The following is a 17,602-nucleotide window of genomic DNA, read 5'->3' as shown; positions in this document are numbered from 1 at the left end:
GCTCCCACTGCATACAAGGCCAAAAAGAACTGCTAGGCATACATGAATCACGCCGAAAGATAAAAAAAAGTATAGAAAGGAATAACAGGCGGAGTATATATGCAAAGATCATCTAGGCATGAGAAGGGGAAAAGAAGTCATGTTCACTTAAAGAAACAGCCGTGGAACAATCACGACCAGACATCCTCCTGGTAGCTTCCACTGCTACGCATATGCTTGACCATTTCCTCACCCTTCTCGGCGGGAAGACCACGCTGTTGGGCAATAATCTGACCAAGCACCAGATTGACCTCACGTGCCATGTTGGCGGCATCTCCACAAACGTAGAATGTGGCTTTCTGCTTCAGAAGATCGCTGACCAGCTCAGCTTGTTCACGCAACCGATGTTGGACATAAACCTTTTGAGAAGTCTCGCGGGAAAATGCAGTGATGATCTTCAATGAATCACCAAGTTGTTCCTCATAAGTCTGTAGTAAAACTGGTTAGAACTAATGGTCCATGGGGATCCGAAGGGGGCAGTATATAAAGGAGGAAAATCATACCTTGAACTCGTCCTGATACAAGAAATCCTCATTGCGATTACGGCACCCAAAGAACAAAACGGTTGTGCCGACTTTCTCGCCTTTAGCCGCCAAGGCGGCACGTTCTTGGATAAAGCCGCGGAAAGGTGCGACACCGGTACCAGGTCCAACCATGATAATGGGTCTCGAGGGATCAGATGGTAGTTTGAAATTCGAGTGGCGGACGTGAACAGGAACGTGAATGCCATCGTACTTGTTGCGCGGGCCAGTGATCGAGTACGTCAAGCCGTGAGGGTCAGGAGAAGGTTCACCATTCTGCTTCTGTTTGAGCGCAAGGAGGTAATTCGTGGTCACACCTTTGACAAGGTGGGAGGCACCAGGCAAACGGACGGATTCCACAACGGCAGTAATACTGATCTTATCCTTCTGGACGAGGGAAGATGACGAGATAGAATAATAACGAGGCTGGAGCTTATTGAGGCCTTCAATGAGCAACGAGAATGGAACGGCAGAAAAAGGTTTGGAAGTGATGCTCTGAAGAGCTTGGGCAATATTGAAACATTGGTTGGTAATCTTCTCGTGGAAGTAATCCTTATCATTGCCCAAACGCTGAATTTCTGTCTTGGTCGCCTCATCGGGGGCAAAAGCAGCCAGACTCGAGACAAACTGCCGGGAAACAGGGGCACAGACTTCCATATAGTAACGAACAGCTGCATCATAGGTGGTAGGGGTCGGGATAGGAACCTTAGCAGTCACATCAATGCCCTTGATGTTGATAACCGAATGGCGCTTCTCTTCAAGGCCAAAAACCTGTAGGAACCGATCCACCTCGGCACCAGCGTTTGTCGGCCAAACAGCAATGTGATCACCGGTTTGATAGGTGAGGTTGCTTCCGGCGATGCTAATTTCCATGTGCAAACAGTTACGATCCTTTACAGTGAATAACTCACGAGACTCGACAATAGGTGCAACGAACGGATTGTGGGCCGAGAATGGGCCTTTGGGTTGACCTTCGAGATGACCCTTGGTCGGCTCGCCGAGATAGACCGTTTCGTCTTCAGCGCTCTTAGACTCATCTTCCGTGACATTGAACACCGGCTCATAAACAGCCTCGCGCTCCTGGAGATCCATCGCCTCAGAAAGCGCGGTCCACATAGGTTCCTTCCAAGCCAAGAAGTCTTCTTCCATCGTGCCAGCGCCGTCATCACCTTCACCAGCAGAACCGATTCGTTGGGCACCAAGCTTTTGCAGAGCGACGTCAACATTGCGAACCATGGCGTTGTAGTGCTCATAGGTATTGTTACCAAGACCGAAAGCGACATACTTGAGAGCGGACAGCGGCTTCTCTTCAGCGGATGCGCCACTTTCAAAAGCAACATCTTCACCGGTGATGAATTGGTAAAACTCGACAGCATTATCCGTAGGCTCGCCCTCACCATAAGTCGCCAGAACAAAGAAGGCGATCTTGTCTTCTGGGAATTTGTCCAAGTTTTCGTAGTCGTAATCTTCGAAATCAGCAACCATTGATTTGAGACCGAATCTCTGAGATCCTTCCTTGGCCAATCTCGAGGCGTAGTCTTCCGCAGTTCCGGTCTGGGAACCGTAGAAAATGACGCAATTCTTGCCAGTTTCTTCCATTTTCTCCAAGATATCTCTAGTCTTTCCTGCCTTGGCGGCGCCATTCATCGCTGGACCGGAGGAGGCATAAGGATCTTTGGCGACAGCCCAGTAAGTGCCCTTGGTGAAGTAGGCAACGCTACCCACCAAAAGCGCCACCAGGACAACCAAATCAAGAGTGTCGAGTTGCGCCATGTTGGCTTCGCTATTGGAGAGGGTGAGGTTCCAACCAGGTGTCCGAGTAAGGTGGGACGGGGAAGGAAGGGAAGGCAGGCAAAATGGGGCGAAGAAGAATAAGAGTCACCCCCTGATCTTCAACGATGGTGGTGTCGACCACCACAAATCAATTTTCAAAAGTTGGAAGACGCCGACACTGGCAGCGTGTTCCAACAGAGGGGCAAAAAAAAACTAGAACACACAAAAGAAGGAAAGAGGTAGAAGAATGGAACACAGTACACAAGTAGAAAAGAAGAAGGTCGGGGAAGAGAGCTGTGGTCTGATCGAAGGAACTAAAGATGCCGAATCCACAACTAAGCGGACCGCATAATTTCGGGGCCGGACACCGGAGAGGTTGAGTTAAAGAGTGGTATGGGTGGAGAGGGTGGAAAGTTAAAGTGGTAGGCGGAGTGAGTATCTGAGGCAATCGTGGCCTCTTTCTCAGGTCCTGCTCTTTTTTTGGCCTTAGACCCTCGGATGGCCCCGGCGCTGGTTTCGGAATTGAATGGCAGGAAGGGATACGAACCCCAACAAGACGAGAGAGTGTCCTATGATTGCGGTGTGAAGGCGAGCGCCGAGGTGAATTGAGTACGAAATGAAATTCGTCCACAAATTAATTCCTCGCCAAAGAATTGAAAGTATTCGCACTATAGGAACCAATGGGCCCGTATTGACCAGGGTATCTCAAGTGAAATAATCGCAGCAGTAGATCCTTTCTCTCAACAATAACCTCGTAGTAATATCTTAAAAGGGAACCGACTACGACTATCAAAGTGGCAGAACCAAGGCTTATATATACACCATCCTCATTGTGGGGAGGCAAGAAAGCCCGACAGTTAGGCCGAGCGTAAGTTGGGTTCGGAAGGAAACTTCGGTGCTCACTTGACGTGAAAGCATTCATGGAGGTGAGCGGAGTCTGGGGGCAACTTTGGATGACCTTTGGTTTCCATATGAGGAAACTCCCGACTAAGGCTGCCGAGCACCCTTTGTTAGTAGCCGAGTTCCGCCTTTCCTGCACGTGTAGTAGTAAAGAAGTCATTCGAGGGATGCACAATACTACAATCATTGTGGATAGACATCGCCTCTACGTTATCCAATACTATTCCCTACTCTAGCATGTACATCCAGCACATAACACATTATAGAGTTAATAGGTTCAGAGTGATCAATTCCATTGCTATCTTATCATGATGAATGTCTACATTTCAATTGACACGTGACACATGTGAAGGACTTCGAATATGTTGAGTTTTGCTGCCGATCATCTATGAAACAGCAATATTCCAACCCCAATCACTAGGTCCGTTCTCTATACGCTAACGCCATGGAAATCATTTCTTCAGTTGGCTTCGGTGGACATTTCAAGAGTTCCGCGTATAGGCGGATATGCATCCATGCCGATGCTCCGTTCTTTAGGAATGACTAATCGGATGCCTGGAAAGGTACGGAAGTGATTCCGCACCGTGCGGTTCAAGTGCGAGCTCTCTACTCTGTACTACTAGTAGTAGTACCAGACAGAGTATTGGAGGTTTTGCTTGCGCTCATAGCAAGAGGATCAACCACCGTTGTTATACCTGCGACTTCCTCCTCGCCTTCGCTGTCAAATTCAACGATCCATCTAGCTTGTCGTCTGTTACGTTCAACCGTCATGACATGTACCTGCGCCATGGTCTCATCTCTTAGACTCGAATGAGCTCAGCTTGATTCTACTGGATTATATCTTGGATTGCTACAAGCTGGTGTGCAACCTCTCATTTTCCACTACTAGTACTTTATTACTACCCACTACAAATATAGGGCCGGTAATACTGGGCAATTGAGGCACGACGGGAAGTTCATGACAACTCCGCTCTTTATATCCATAAATGCCCTGTTCTTATCATGGTAACATTATCATTATTCATAGGCAATGAAGTCTTATTCAGATAATAACAGTATTCGTTCATTGTATATAACAATGATCATCAGCCCTTTTGTCAACAATCTACAACATGGTTGCCTCGAATAGCTTGACTACCTGGCGGCGTTCTAAGTTACATGAAGTCCATCAGTTCATGTTCTTTTCAGTGGATTCCTTGTAATTCGTGGAAGAGCATGAGCTTGAGAAGAATTAAGTATGTACTCCATCCGATCTTTCTCTGACCCCACAAGTGTTAATTGCGGAACACTTTATATTGAAGACACTCCGCCAACCACTGTATTTCTTGGTTCTCTGTGGGGAAAATCTGAACTGTATTGGAACGCATAAGTAGGTTGTCACTGTTATGAATTTGATGATGAGGGTATAAGTATAGGTAGAAGAAAAGTATAGACTGATATATATCATGACGAAAACTTACCTTTGGTGACTGGCCCGCCCGTATCCGAAGGAGATTACGGTACGGGAAGCAATTTTATGTGCAAATAAGGCTGCAGATAGAGATATATCGGCTTTAACCTAACTTTTTTTCTTTTCTTTTCTTTTTTAGTATGTGTGTGTGTCGATAATTATCTTGGAATAAAAAGTTTTGAAACCTAATCTACAATTACCGTGGACAAGTACCATGGGGTTTTTTTCCCTCCCTTCCCTCTTGTGGTGCCCATAGAAGACCCGTGCTTTCGGTCGCGAACAAACAATTGCCCATTAGGACCAAGCTCATCGGTCAGAGATCATCATCCTTGGACATCACCACCATCTCACTTTATTCTCCGCCATCTTCGGGCTGCTGAGCAACAATGTGCTGCTCTAAATTGCCCTTGGATTCTTTTGCTCCAGTAAATGTGAGCCTCAGTAAGCAATGAATCCAGGTTGAAAAAAAGACGCAGTACAACAGTATGTGTCCCTGATGACCCTCCAACTGTTTGAATACCAGCCTTTCTTCCGGGGATCCCTGCACCAAGATCTATCCTATAACTACATCATAGTTTGACGATCGATAAACTAATCCGAATTCTATGCATGTCTAGTGGCTTCACATCCATCGATCAAAGCCGGCCCCGTCCAGCCAACAACAATGCCCCTCATCCCTGACGAGTCAGGTCTTGCGTCGCACCATACCTTCGCATCCCCACCAGAACGGTTAGTGACTAGGAGTACTCCATCTTCCACCGTTCATAGTCGAGAAACATCCGCCGTTAGAGGAAGACCAGCCGACCCCTGCACGCTCGCCCCTTCGACCCTTCAACCTCAAAATACCCGCCGTGGCCATTCTCATTCCAAAAGCCCTGAGACTGCTTCCGGACGCCCCGGCGCTAGCTACGATGCTACTCTGGAGAGGCGTCCTTCTAATTCATACGGACACCATCGCCAGACTTCGATTGTTCATGGGATCCAGCACTCCCGCAACCCCAGCTTCGCCGCCTCCTCCACCTCCAATAGTCCTCTGAGCCCGGAGATGATCGCGTCCCTCGGGCGTGGCGCTAGCGTTGAGCAGGATAATTCTCCGCTAGGCCGACTGGAGCAGCTTGATATGCATACACTTCACCAGAACCAGGGGACCAACGGGACGGCTCATACCCTTCAGGGCATGTTGAGCACCATTGAAGATCGGGATACTGATGAAGCCCCGGAGGGTGGACCGGCGAACCCAGCACATAGAAGGATGAACTCGAGTGGGAAACCACGCTCACATAGTCGGTCGCATTCAAAGAATCATCATACAGAATCAAAGACTGTGGGGGAATATGCCTTACACCATCTGTTCAACTCTGTAAGCGCATTTAGGCCCAGCTCGAGTATATCTGAAATAACAGCTGACTGTGGGTTAAGTTCGTTGGCCAGGCGGACAACAAGATAAACCAAGCAATTATGAAACTAGGGGAATCTGACGTGCCTGTGGAAATGGTATGTGGACCGGGAGCAGATCCTGGCTTTGATCAGTTGATCTCCGCTCTTGGCCATATCGCACGGCAAAAGCCGAAACCATTGATTGATACAATCATGTTCTGGCGTAAAGCCAAAGGTGATGCTGCGATCATGGCCAAACAAGTACCTAATCAAGTATGGATTGAACTCCCCTGGGAATAGGCACCCGTTAGCTAATCAGATATAATCTTCCCAGTCCAAGGAGAACGGCTTACTTATACGGCGGAATACAGAACCACCCCAAGTGGCTGCTGAAACAGCTGCTCAGCCAGATCACCCTCCTAACCCTATCTTCTCCAGGAGTGACGATGTCATTTTGGCTGAGCGCCGTGCAACGGTATCGGTGTATCTCGTTTGCCGAGTGCTGATTGAGATTTTCAATCAGAGTAGTCTTGCTTCTATCACCGTCGACATGGCTGAGCGCTTGGAAGAAATTGTGTTTGGCCAACTCAAGACGGTTGATCCAGACCAGGTTGCAGCCTCCCCACTTCGCATAGCTAACTGGAGGATATATTCGCAACTGCTCGGGATTATGAGTGAAACAAACTTCACAAGCGTCACAAGCCGTTTTATAACGGAATTGGAACGGTACCAAAAGGAAGAAACACTTCGGGGACCTTCAAAGGATGGCGATGCCAGAGCAGAGCTTCTGATATTGGGGATGAGACATCTCCGAATTAGGACCTATCCAGACGCATGGCCTAAGTCGTGTGACTTCATGCGGTTACTGGCACGGTTGTTTGTTAATGCGCATGGGCAGCGGGTTAAGCAGGCTTACTGTTATATTTTCGAAAAGCTGCTTCTCCCGGTGGCAGCGAATCCTAACTGCGATTTATCCCTGCCTAGGTGGAAGGAATTCTTGGATTTGGTTCAATCGCGCCTGTCACAAATGCTGACCAAACCTCGCCACTGGGCTGCCGCTTTCCCTCTCCACGTTTTACTCTTGTGTGTTTCCTCCAAAGAGAACTTTTCTTCCCAATGGCTGTCTGTCATTTTAGGGCTGCCGGCAAGGCTAAAGGACCGTCCTACCAGAGGCCCAGCTCTCCATGCCATGTGTCGCTTACTCTGGACGTACTTTTTCCGCTATTCAGAGTCTCCGACAGCTACTCTCCGAAAAGTTGATGAAGTAGCTAGAATTGCACTACCTGTGGGCAAGAGAACATACTTGAGCACCGAGCCGGCGGTCACCGAGCCGTTGATCCAGCTGGTGCGTATGATTGGATTCAAACATCCGGAGGTTTGTTTCCGTAACATCATATTCCCTATGATAAATTCGGACCTCTTCCTATCCGGCAAAGAATTGAAGATCGAGCAGATGGAGCCGGAGAAGATGGTCATCGGCATTAGATCATTCCTTGCTATAGTTACCGACCTTGAGAATTGTGACCAGCTATGCCCTCCGTTCCCAACTGGGTCGATACCGAACCCCTTCACTGACATCTCAGCATCGACCAACCTACTACGGCCCCAATTCCTTGCGGACCCGCGGTTACCAACTACTTTGGAAAGCCGAGACGATGCACGGCCACGTCCCGTCAACACTTCCAGGCTGAGTGACAACGTTAGGACTTACTATATCCGCTTCTGCGAGATATTGGGTAAAATCACCCTTCTGTGCGACAACACATTCGGCGGCCAGGCCGCTTTGGATGAGAAGTTTGGAAGCGCGACTCCGAAGACCCCGATCTCAGAGGCGTTCAGCTTTGGGAGGCGCGATGATCACATAAACACATTAGATCAACGGCAAGGCTTTTACGATTTGCTTCATGTTGCCGTTCAAGCACTTCCTCGGTGCTTGTCAGATCATATACCGTTTAACTCGTTGATCAATTTGCTCTGTACTGGCACCGCCCACGTGCAATCCAATATAGCGTTTTCATCCGCAGAGTCTCTGAAGGCGATTGCCAGGCAATGCCACGCTCAGCAGGTAACTATAGGCTTTGCTCGATTTATTTTTAACTTTGATGCAAGGTATTCAACAATGTCAGATGAAGGCATGCTTGGCCCAGGCCATATAGAATCTACGTTGAGGCTCTATGTGGAGTTGTTGGAGATTTGGATAGAGGAGATCAAGCACAAGAGCAAGGGAGCCGTCGCGGCTGATTTAGGTGATAAGTCCGGCTCTGGTAGCCGCGCCTTGCACCTTGACCTCTCTAGTGTTCTGGCTCATGTTGAAGAGATTGAATCTCATGGCCTATTTTTTCTGTGCTCGCAGTCTAGAAGGGTGCGAGCTTTCGCCATAACAGTGCTGCGGCTTATCACGGAGTTTGACAGGGCCCTTGGTAAGGAGAATACACGAATCATCAAAATTCTCGAGGCCGACTCTCACCAGATCTTGAATGTAAGCGATGAGCAACTTACCGTTGCCGAGAGAAGCCGGATTCAGAAAGGAAAACGGAGGAGTGCATCACAAAATACACTTATCGAACTATGTAGCAGTGAAGTGTCGTACGATTCAACACTGTGGTCAAAGGTGTTTCCAAATATTATCCGGATCAGCTTTGAGACTTGTCCGTTTGCTGTGACTCTCGGGCGGGAGATTGTTTGCGCAAGGCTTGTTCAGATGCACAAAACGATCACGGGACTTGCTGAAAATCCCCAACATCCTCCATATGGCCCCTTGGATGCCCCACAGGCCCGCCCCCCTGGGAGATCCCATATGACGGCTGAGATTCTGATCGAACAGTGGAAGCTTTACTTGGTCATGGCGTGCACGACTGTCAACAGTGTAGGCGCACAATCTCAGAGTCAGCTAGCCAATGCCCAACATGCGCGGAAATCCTCGAAAGGTTCACAGCAGACAAACGACAAGATTAGTTCCGCCAGGAGCCTCTTCGCATTTGTAATTCCGTTGCTGTCAGCTGAAAGGGCTTCCATCCGCAATGCAATTGTTGTCGCTTTGGGTTCCATAAATACGAATCTTTATCGTACATTACTCGAGTCGCTCCAGTACGCCGTCACAACCTGCAACGAGGAAGCTAAGATTCGCATTGGCACACACTACCGATCTCCGAGCAGTCCTAGACGCAATCGAAGAACGGATAGGCTGCGGACCGAAGTCACACATGTTTACAAGCTTACATCACACTTTCTGCAGGAGCCAGAAGTGTATAATGACGACTGGATCGTCAACAATCTCGTGACGTATGCGAAAGATCTACGAATATTTTTGAGTGATGCCGAAGTTCAGAATGACTGGGAATTCCAGCGGCTACGATTTCACTACTGCGGGCTAATGGAAGAGCTTTTTGAAGGAATCCATCGTACAAAGGATTCTTCACGTTGGATACCGTTTGAATCCAGAAAGTCCGCGTTCTCTCTCATGGAAGATTGGTGTGGATACTCCCCGAACCAGACCCAGATCTCGCAGAGAGAGGAAAATATGCGCAAACTTGCCATTACAAATCAGCGCGAAACAGGTGACCTACGCAACACTGCGGCAGCCATGGAAATAGAAAAGAAGAATTTACGTGCAGCGGCGCTTAGCGCAATGGCATCTTTGTGTGTAAGTAACTGCTTCACTTCCATGACTTGTGTTCGTCAGCTAATTCTTGAAGGCGGGACCAATCAGCATTACAACAGAAAGTGGCTCAGTACTTCAATTCGATGTGGGACGAATGCTATCGTGGATTCACATCATCTTTACCGCCATTAGTGATAAGTGGCATGCGATTGGCAGGCGAGCACTTAAGAATCTGATCGTTCACAATAAAGAGCATTCTTACCTGCTGGAACGGTCGATAGAGATGTGTTATGTCACAGAACGGCCCAAGGCTCTTGAGAGTTATTTTGAAGTGGTCTCTGAGGTACTCATCGAACACACGGACTACCCGCTTGGCTTCTGGAGGATCTTGGGGGCCGTCCTCGTTACCCTTGGTAATCAGAAACGGGAAATCAGAATGAAGTCCGCCAAACTTCTTCGCATTCTAGAGGAACGCCAACAGAAGAGCTCTAGACTGCAAGACTTCGACATCAGTATCTCTGATAAAACCACCGCCGTATACAAACTAGCTCAGTTTGAAACGTCTAAGCGTTTAGCAAAACAACACTCTGACCTCGCCTTCACTCTCTTTTCAGAATTCTCCTTGCACTTCAGGAACTTGGGGCCCGATAGCCAACGAAATATGGTTGCTGCTATTTTGCCATGGGTACAGACGATAGAGCTTCAGGTTGATCCCAACGGCGGGCCCACGGCCAGGTCATATATGCTTCTAGCCAACCTTTTCGAGATTACCATTCGGTGCAGCACGATACTTCCAAATGAGGTTCAAGCTCTTTGGCAAGCATTGACGACAGGTCCACACGGCGGGAACGTGCAGCTGGTTCTCGACTTCGTTATTAGTCTTTGCTTGGAGCGTAAAGAACAGAACTTTGTGGAATATGCTAAGCAAGTTGTTGTTTTCCTTGCAGGAACTCCTGCTGGCTCAAAGGTTATCGAGTTTTTCTTGCTGCAAGTTGTTCCTAAGAACATGGTGCAGGAGAGGAAAGATATAACCCCGCCCCCACCGGATATCAAGGGCTTGCCTTATGTTGCAGACCTGGCAGCTGTGCTCCCCGTGGGGAACAAACAGGCGGGGCTTTCTCTTGGCCAAGTTGCTCTAATATTTCTCGTGGACTTGATGGTTGCTCCCGTTACTCTTCCCCTGGAAGATGTAGTCAAGCTACTTCACGTCGTCCTGATTCTCTGGGATCACTACACACTCACCGTACAAGAGCAGGCTAGAGAAATGTTGGTTCACCTGATTCATGAACTAATTGCTGCCAAGCTTGAAGACGACGCCTCAGCTGGGACTAGGCAGTCTATCGAAGATTTTGTAGAGTCTATCCGCAAGAGCGATCCAAAGGTGGTATGGGAATATGAAGACCTGAATGATAAGGATGAAGAGGATAACGGTAGCCGGGTTCCTTCGTCGATGGGAAGTGTGACTCGGCAGGTTGTTGATTTCTTTAGTTTGGCCTATGAAGGTATAAATGATCTTTGGGCTAAAGAGGCTCTAAATTGGGCGACTTCATGCCCGGTACGACATCTTGCTTGTCGATCATTCCAAGTATTTCGCTGCATATCTATGTCATTGGACGCTAGGATGCTTGCAGATATGCTAGCTCGACTGTCCAATACGATTGCGGACGAGGAAGCGGACTACCGAACGTTTTCGATGGAGATTCTCACAACGCTCAAGATTATAATTAGCTCCTTGGCCCCAACACATCTTCTGCGCTTTCCACAATTGTTTTGGACCACTTGTGCATGTCTAAACACTATTCATGAGACGGAGTTTGTTGAGAGTATTGGTATGTTGGAAAAGTTCATGGAGCGTGTCGATCTAAGTGACCCGATGGTCGTCACAGAGCTTATCAAAACCCAGCCCCCTAAATGGGAAGGTGGATTTGATGGTCTTCAGAATCTAGTTTACAAAGGTTTAAAATCACGCGAATCGCTTAACCTGACACTGGATATTCTACACCGTTTGAGTGGTTTTCCAAACAACGAACTCATGGGTGATGGTAACCGCCTTCTCTTCACAATTCTGGCAAACATGGCCCACTTTCTACATCAGTTTGATCCCGCCGTCGATGACCCGAAGACACTTGCTCGTGCTACGTTGTTAGCTCGTGTTGCTGAGAGTGAGAGGTGCCCGCGTCTTGCAGCTTCGCTCCTCGGGTTTGCCAATGGACAGTATAAGGCCGAGAACGATTTCTTAAGCCACATTATCACCGAAATACGCTCGTACTATTTCCCTCGGCAAGATGTTCAAAGCCTCATCTTCCTTATGGGCTTGCTGACCAACACGACCGATTGGTTTCGGGTCAAAACCATGAAGATACTCTGCGTGCTCATTCCTGAAATTGACATGCGACGGGGAGAGGTGACATGCCATGGCCCTGACTTGATCTCACCCCTCCTGCGTCTTTTGCAAACCGATCTTTGTCCTCAAGCGTTGCAGGTGATGGATCATATCATGACTGTCTCAGGCAACCCTATGGAGCGTCATCATCTTCGAATGAGTATGGCATCGTCATCTTCGTCTCGGGCTATCCGCAAAGAATATGAGCGTATTCAAAGTCTGTATGGTATACCAGAACCCACCGGATGGTCTATACCGATGCCTGCTACCCAGTCGAGTATCACCCGGCATAATGTCCACGCTGTCTTCTACACTTGCGCTGAGGTCGACCGTATAGAAGTGCAAGAAACAACTCCCTCCGAAGTAGAGTTCCATGCGGACGAATACAATGATTCCTTTTTCCCTATGCGGGCTGATACGATGAAGTCTATTGACACGCAGGCGGATGGCAATATTGGAGATATTGTACAGAAACTGGACAGCTTGGACGACTTTTTTGAGGAGACCGAGACAAGTAACCCGATAATTGACTCTATGCCAGACTCGACATTGCGCGGCTTTACAGGGACCTACGTTGACACTAGCGCCAGTCTCTATGACCAACAAACAGCCCCGATTTTACGAAAATCTCTCGCCCGAACAGCTTCCTCGTCGTCTTTTCATAACGGCCTCGCTGAATCTCGACCTCCAAATTTCCGGTTCGACAACCCTGGGGTACATTCACCAGGGGTACTGACACCTCAAGCGTCGACTCAAACGTTACGTCCAGTGTCGCACGCTCGTTCGGTCACGTCTCCTGTCAATCAATTATTCTCTCCCACGTCATCCAGTACCCAATTTGCCACTCCACCAATTGGCTTCAACGAATCTGCGTTCCTCTCCGATGATGAAGTGGAAGAAGGAATGTATGATCTCGATGAGCGCATTATAGCTAATAGACTGGCACCCCATCAACTCAACCAAACACGTAGCGCAACTGATGGGTCCTCCTCACTCGAATCCATGATCCGCAGTGGTATGAGACGGCTTACTGGCGGCGCCGCGAATAACCGAGATAGGGAGCGACAGCGCGATCTTGTCCGAGCTCAACACCGGGCTATGGCTCAGACTGCAAGTTCACCCCGTGTGCCGAAAGTCCCGCCAGAGTATCTCACAGGTCCAGCCAGCAACCCGGCATCACCGGGCCAATAAGCATCTGGTTTATCCTTACATTTCCGACTACAGAGTACACTTGGCTTGTATAAGCATTCTTCTTCCTTGTCAGCCATACGTTACTTCTTTCTTCAATCTGATATTCCGTGCAATGTGGGGGCGTTTCTGCGCAATTTATTTCGGAGATTACATATAGTAAATACCCGCTTGTCATTGATTTTTCTCACTGGGATGTTTTATACAAGCCGGTAGTTATTCCTTACCGTAGAAGTTAGACTTGTGTATATTATCTAGGTCAAACCCGAAGGGAATACAACTATAATTTGTCATGTTTGTTCAATTGCTCGCAAATGCAATTCGAACTCTGCCGCATATATCACCGCATAGAACGTAAAGAAAAAAGAAGAAGAAGAAAACCTATGTAGGGTTCTCAAAACAGTGCCACGCTAAAGGAATATCAACCAAGAATAACCGATTTCAATCCAATCATAGTTTACTACGATTGAGTAGCCGACTGTTCTTGTAGCCATTTGTACACCACGGAAAAGTCCTTACCTCGATGCTCATCTTCCACCGCTTTATACACCCCCCGGGCCTTATCGGCCAGGGCTAGAGGAGTACCAGACTCCTCCGCAGCGGAAATCGCCAGTCGAAGATCTTTATTCATCAAACTAATGCCAAACCCACCGGCATATTCGCGCGACGCTGGCGCGGTCTCGACCACGCCCGGTACTGGGTTATTGATTTCCATCGGCCAGCAGCGACCAGTCGATGTATTAATCATATCGGCCAGGACCTTGGGGTCGAGTCCGCAACGGATTCCCAGGTTCATAACTTCGGCGGTAGCAATGTTGTTGATGGCTAGGAGATAATTGTTGGCTAGTTTTGCGGAGACACCTGTTCCCGAATTACCCATGTGCCAGGCCTTCTTGCCCATTAGCATCAAAACAGACTGAACGCGATCGACAAGCTCGCCGGTCTGCGATGAAGCCCCGAACATAAAGGATAGCGTGCCGGCACGGGCACCCACTACTCCACCTGACATCGGAGCGTCGACGAATCGCCCTTGGCGCGTGGTGTGGATTGCATTGGCAATTTCTCTGGACGACGCTGGGTCGATTGTGGAGGTGTCGATAAACAAGCGCTCTTTTTCTAGGACCGGGAGTTCGCCGTGGCGGAGCATACAGTAGAAGACATCCTTGACGTGCTCGGGTTCCGGAAGGCTGGTGACTATCACTGTCTGGAGAGTAGGTGGTAGTTTAGTATGTGACTTCGTCTTTTTTACCCCGCTAGAAACTAATCAAATAATGCCAATCCTTTTCTTTTTCTGCTGCGTTTCTTTTCTTTTCTTTTCTTTTTATTTCTTTTTCCGTCCCTTTTGATAATGCAAATAGCTAAGCCCATGTGTGTATTTATAGCACTGTCCAGTCATAATGAAGACTCCATTTGAGCAAGGTTTGTGCGGATTCTGTGACACGAATTGTTCGCCGGGGGGTAATAAAACGCAACGCGAAACTTACCGATTGTTCTGCTATTTCTCGCGCGTTTTGGGCGATAAGTACCCTGGAGGTGCCTTCCTTGGCTCCACTGTTCCGGACAGCTTCTTGGTTTTCTTCGACGAATCTTTTGGCGGTGCTTTCGTTGATGTCGCGGATGATTAGTGTGTCGGATGTGGGGATTTTAGCGCGTAAGTTCTTGGCCATGGCGTAGCCTGTGGAGACAGAGTGTTAGTTCCCGGTAGTGCATGCGGTTAGAAAAGGTGAAGGGCATGAAATAGAAGGATATAGTAGTATATTCAATGGGTTCGGCTATAAGGAGTTGAACAGTGGTAATTAAATATAGGAGCTGTGGCCCAATGGCCCCAGTATACACGGTGATCATTCTGGTTTATCCGAAGGGTCGGGGAAGGATGGGGATTTAATTATAGTTGAATCAAACAGAACATTAACATACCCATTTGCCCTAATCCAATAAAACCCCATGTATCATCACGTCGTGATGAACTCGAGAAAGCTCTAGTAGCTGTGAAAGCTGACGGTGACAAACGCAGGATAGGAGAAGTGACGGACGCCCTCCGCAGAGGAAGGGATAGCGCACGCGACATGCTCATCTTGACAACTCAAGCGTGTTGTACCCGTACAGAGCACCAGGCGACCGGTAAATTAAGTATGGGTGTTTCCGTCGGGTATGCAGACGATGAGGGAATGGGACGTTGGGAGGGGGGGTTGGAGGGGGGAGCAGCTATAGTTATATTTGGCTTCCAATGTAACCCATGTCCTCCAAAGAGGTAATAAAGTTCAAACGCTGGCTTCAGCTGGGACCGTAGGCAGAATTGTGAGGGTGGAAGAAGGAAACGAGGTATTTTGTCCGTTGCTACCCGAGCTATCCACCCACCAGGGGAGAATCGGGACCTCTCAGGCACAAGATTTGGTAACTCCAAGTGGTTTGACTTGCTATCGACGCTCCAGCTTCTCCGCTCTAGCCGTTAATCCCCCATGCGGGGAAGTCCTCTTCGGGAATGGCTGCGGAGCTCCGAGAACCGATATCCTCACGTGAAATACAGTCCTAACGCACTTGGGTTTAGCGAGCAAGGACCGAATCTGTAAGGGAGTAAGTTCTTATTACCCAATACAGGTGCTGCCGCTTTTATCAGGGTAGTACATGAGACCTCTTAAGTGTGCTTAGTGAGCGTCTTAAGCCACTGAGTAACCAGGGAGTTGATTCCTCTTTAACCTATATTATACTTATATAGTTCTATGTAACCCTTAAATGCGTATCCACTAAAAGCTTACCAATCTATATACACCCTATCAATTTCGTAAGAGTATTATGAAAGATAAGAGCTAACAAAGTACTATAGTTACTACATACGGTGACCTTTTAAACTATACTTTCTACTTGGTTTAGAAGAACCTTGAGGAGAGTTAGTCCCTATAAATCTACTCTAGAGGCTTATTATCCTGGATCTGAATATAAGCATGGCTGCATGGTATACATATTGTAGTGTTTTTCACACTTATCTAATTTTTTTTTCTAAGTCCTGACTCTTAAATCTCTTATATTTCATCTACTATATTATCTCTATACCTTCATTACACAGATAGTATTCTATATTAATTACAGTGATCAAACATCGCCAAGCATTTAACTTATAGAAGGCCTCTTAGTATAAAAAGAAGAGAAAGACTAGCCATAAGCTTCAGCATCAAAGCATATCTTGCCAAAAAGGACTGAGGATTTTCTCGACTAAAATCCAGCAATACCTGGAGCTCCAAACCGGTAATCTATACTTAGCAAGAGAACTACAGCAAGGACTACAGAGGAGAAGAGAGGTCCACTAGACCTGGGTACGGATTCGTCTTTTGGTCTAGAGGAATAATCAACACTGAGGCGAGGGGTCGGCGTATAGATCATTATTATCACCGTCACTGCAATAAATTCGAGGAAATAACCCTCAGTCGTAATATGGATGGTATTGCGAATTGTCAGCCAGGTAGACTGTACAGTTTCAGATATGGATTGGAGTCTATACAAGGATCAGGCTGATTGGAAAGTAATCTGATGTTCAACTTGTACATAAACCCTCAGGTTTACAGTAGTAATGCAGAACAACTAATATTCCTCTGAATTAAAATAGAGGGAGCCCCCGTGATGCCCAGGACCCTCTCGAATTTCCAACCAATTTGCACGAAAGAAATCACGGGTAATCAGGTAAGAAAAGATGCTAGTACTTATCAAATTGATTGAGTAAAGCCCACCTATGTTCAGGGCAGCCCTCAAGTTTTTCTGCGCCTTATTCAGGCGATAGTTAAGCGACTGTCGTCTCGAACATAATGGGTCATGACGCAATTTTAGCTTGTTCGCACCCATCCGATAGACATATACACATTTTTATTGCTAAATTCGTATATCAACTGATAGTGGTTACTGCTCATGACGGACATCAAGCCTTCGTAGTAGGTATTGATCTTGCGTTGTTTAATAGCAAATAGAAATGGCAATACAATGCCTCAATCGAGCCTATGTACGCAGAGCATGTACTAAGCTAGGTCGGGCCCAGAGACAGAAATGGCTTGCACAGGTCTTGGAGAATAGGCCGCATGATACCCAACCATACTATCTGCCCCAAAAGAATGGAAACTAGATCTCGTAGCAGGAGCAGGCCCCAAACAGCTGGCTCGTCGACACTATCAGCTCAAGATCGGGCATGGGGCGGTACCGACATATCTCAGTCAGATAGGGGTCTATGGCTCACCCAAATGCCTGAGCTGTCAGGCCCCCGTGGGACAACAAGCCATCAACTACGCAGATTCCGTCCTTTTCAGAAAACCCATCCAGCCAAGGAAGGCTTTGGTCGTGGTCGTGAGTCGGCACAAGACGGTTGCTGTTCAGTTTTCATGCGAAGC

At 47.8% G+C, this 17,602-nt stretch overlaps 4 protein-coding genes across 4 annotated transcripts; 1 reads left to right on the top strand and 3 right to left on the bottom strand.

The window, feature by feature from the left end:
• Nucleotide 1: 1 nt before the first annotated feature.
• On the bottom strand, nt 2-2,613 carry cprA (NADPH--hemoprotein reductase cprA). Its single transcript, XM_032051180.1, has 2 exons — nt 543-2,613; nt 2-467 (listed from the first exon to the last, which is right to left on the bottom strand). The coding sequence occupies exons 1-2, from the start codon at nt 2,331-2,333 to the stop codon at nt 171-173; spliced, it is 2,088 nt and encodes a 695-aa protein (XP_031918487.1). The 5' UTR covers nt 2,334-2,613; the 3' UTR covers nt 2-170.
• Nucleotides 2,614-3,639: 1,026 nt separating this feature from the next.
• Nucleotides 3,640-4,788, bottom strand: BDV38DRAFT_234774 (uncharacterized protein). The gene has a single exon (XM_032053274.1). The coding sequence runs from the start codon at nt 4,678-4,680 to the stop codon at nt 4,465-4,467; it is 216 nt and encodes a 71-aa protein (XP_031918486.1). The 5' UTR covers nt 4,681-4,788; the 3' UTR covers nt 3,640-4,464.
• A 559-nt stretch (nt 4,789-5,347) lies between these two features.
• BDV38DRAFT_277951 (putative cell morphogenesis protein (PAG1)) lies at nt 5,348-13,235 on the top strand (the record flags this gene model as incomplete). Its single annotated transcript, XM_032058604.1, has 4 exons — nt 5,348-6,043; nt 6,103-6,333; nt 6,395-9,703; nt 9,756-13,235. The coding sequence occupies 4 exons, from the start codon at nt 5,348-5,350 to the stop codon at nt 13,233-13,235; spliced, it is 7,716 nt and encodes a 2,571-aa protein (XP_031918485.1).
• Nucleotides 13,236-13,692: 457 nt separating this feature from the next.
• On the bottom strand, nt 13,693-15,306 carry BDV38DRAFT_277950 (NAD(P)-dependent oxidoreductase; the record flags this gene model as incomplete). Its single annotated transcript, XM_032058603.1, has 3 exons — nt 13,693-14,436; nt 14,717-14,907; nt 15,150-15,306. The coding sequence occupies 3 exons, from the start codon at nt 15,304-15,306 to the stop codon at nt 13,693-13,695; spliced, it is 1,092 nt and encodes a 363-aa protein (XP_031918484.1).
• Nucleotides 15,307-17,602: the final 2,296 nt, after the last annotated feature.

The sequence above is a fragment of the Aspergillus pseudotamarii genome, assembly GCF_009193445.1.
Source record: "Aspergillus pseudotamarii strain CBS 117625 unplaced genomic scaffold BDV38scaffold_4, whole genome shotgun sequence".
Taxonomy (NCBI): domain Eukaryota; kingdom Fungi; phylum Ascomycota; class Eurotiomycetes; order Eurotiales; family Aspergillaceae; genus Aspergillus; species Aspergillus pseudotamarii.
The sequence above is the reverse complement of the archived record's forward strand: the minus strand, read 5'-3'. Positions and strand labels throughout refer to the sequence as shown.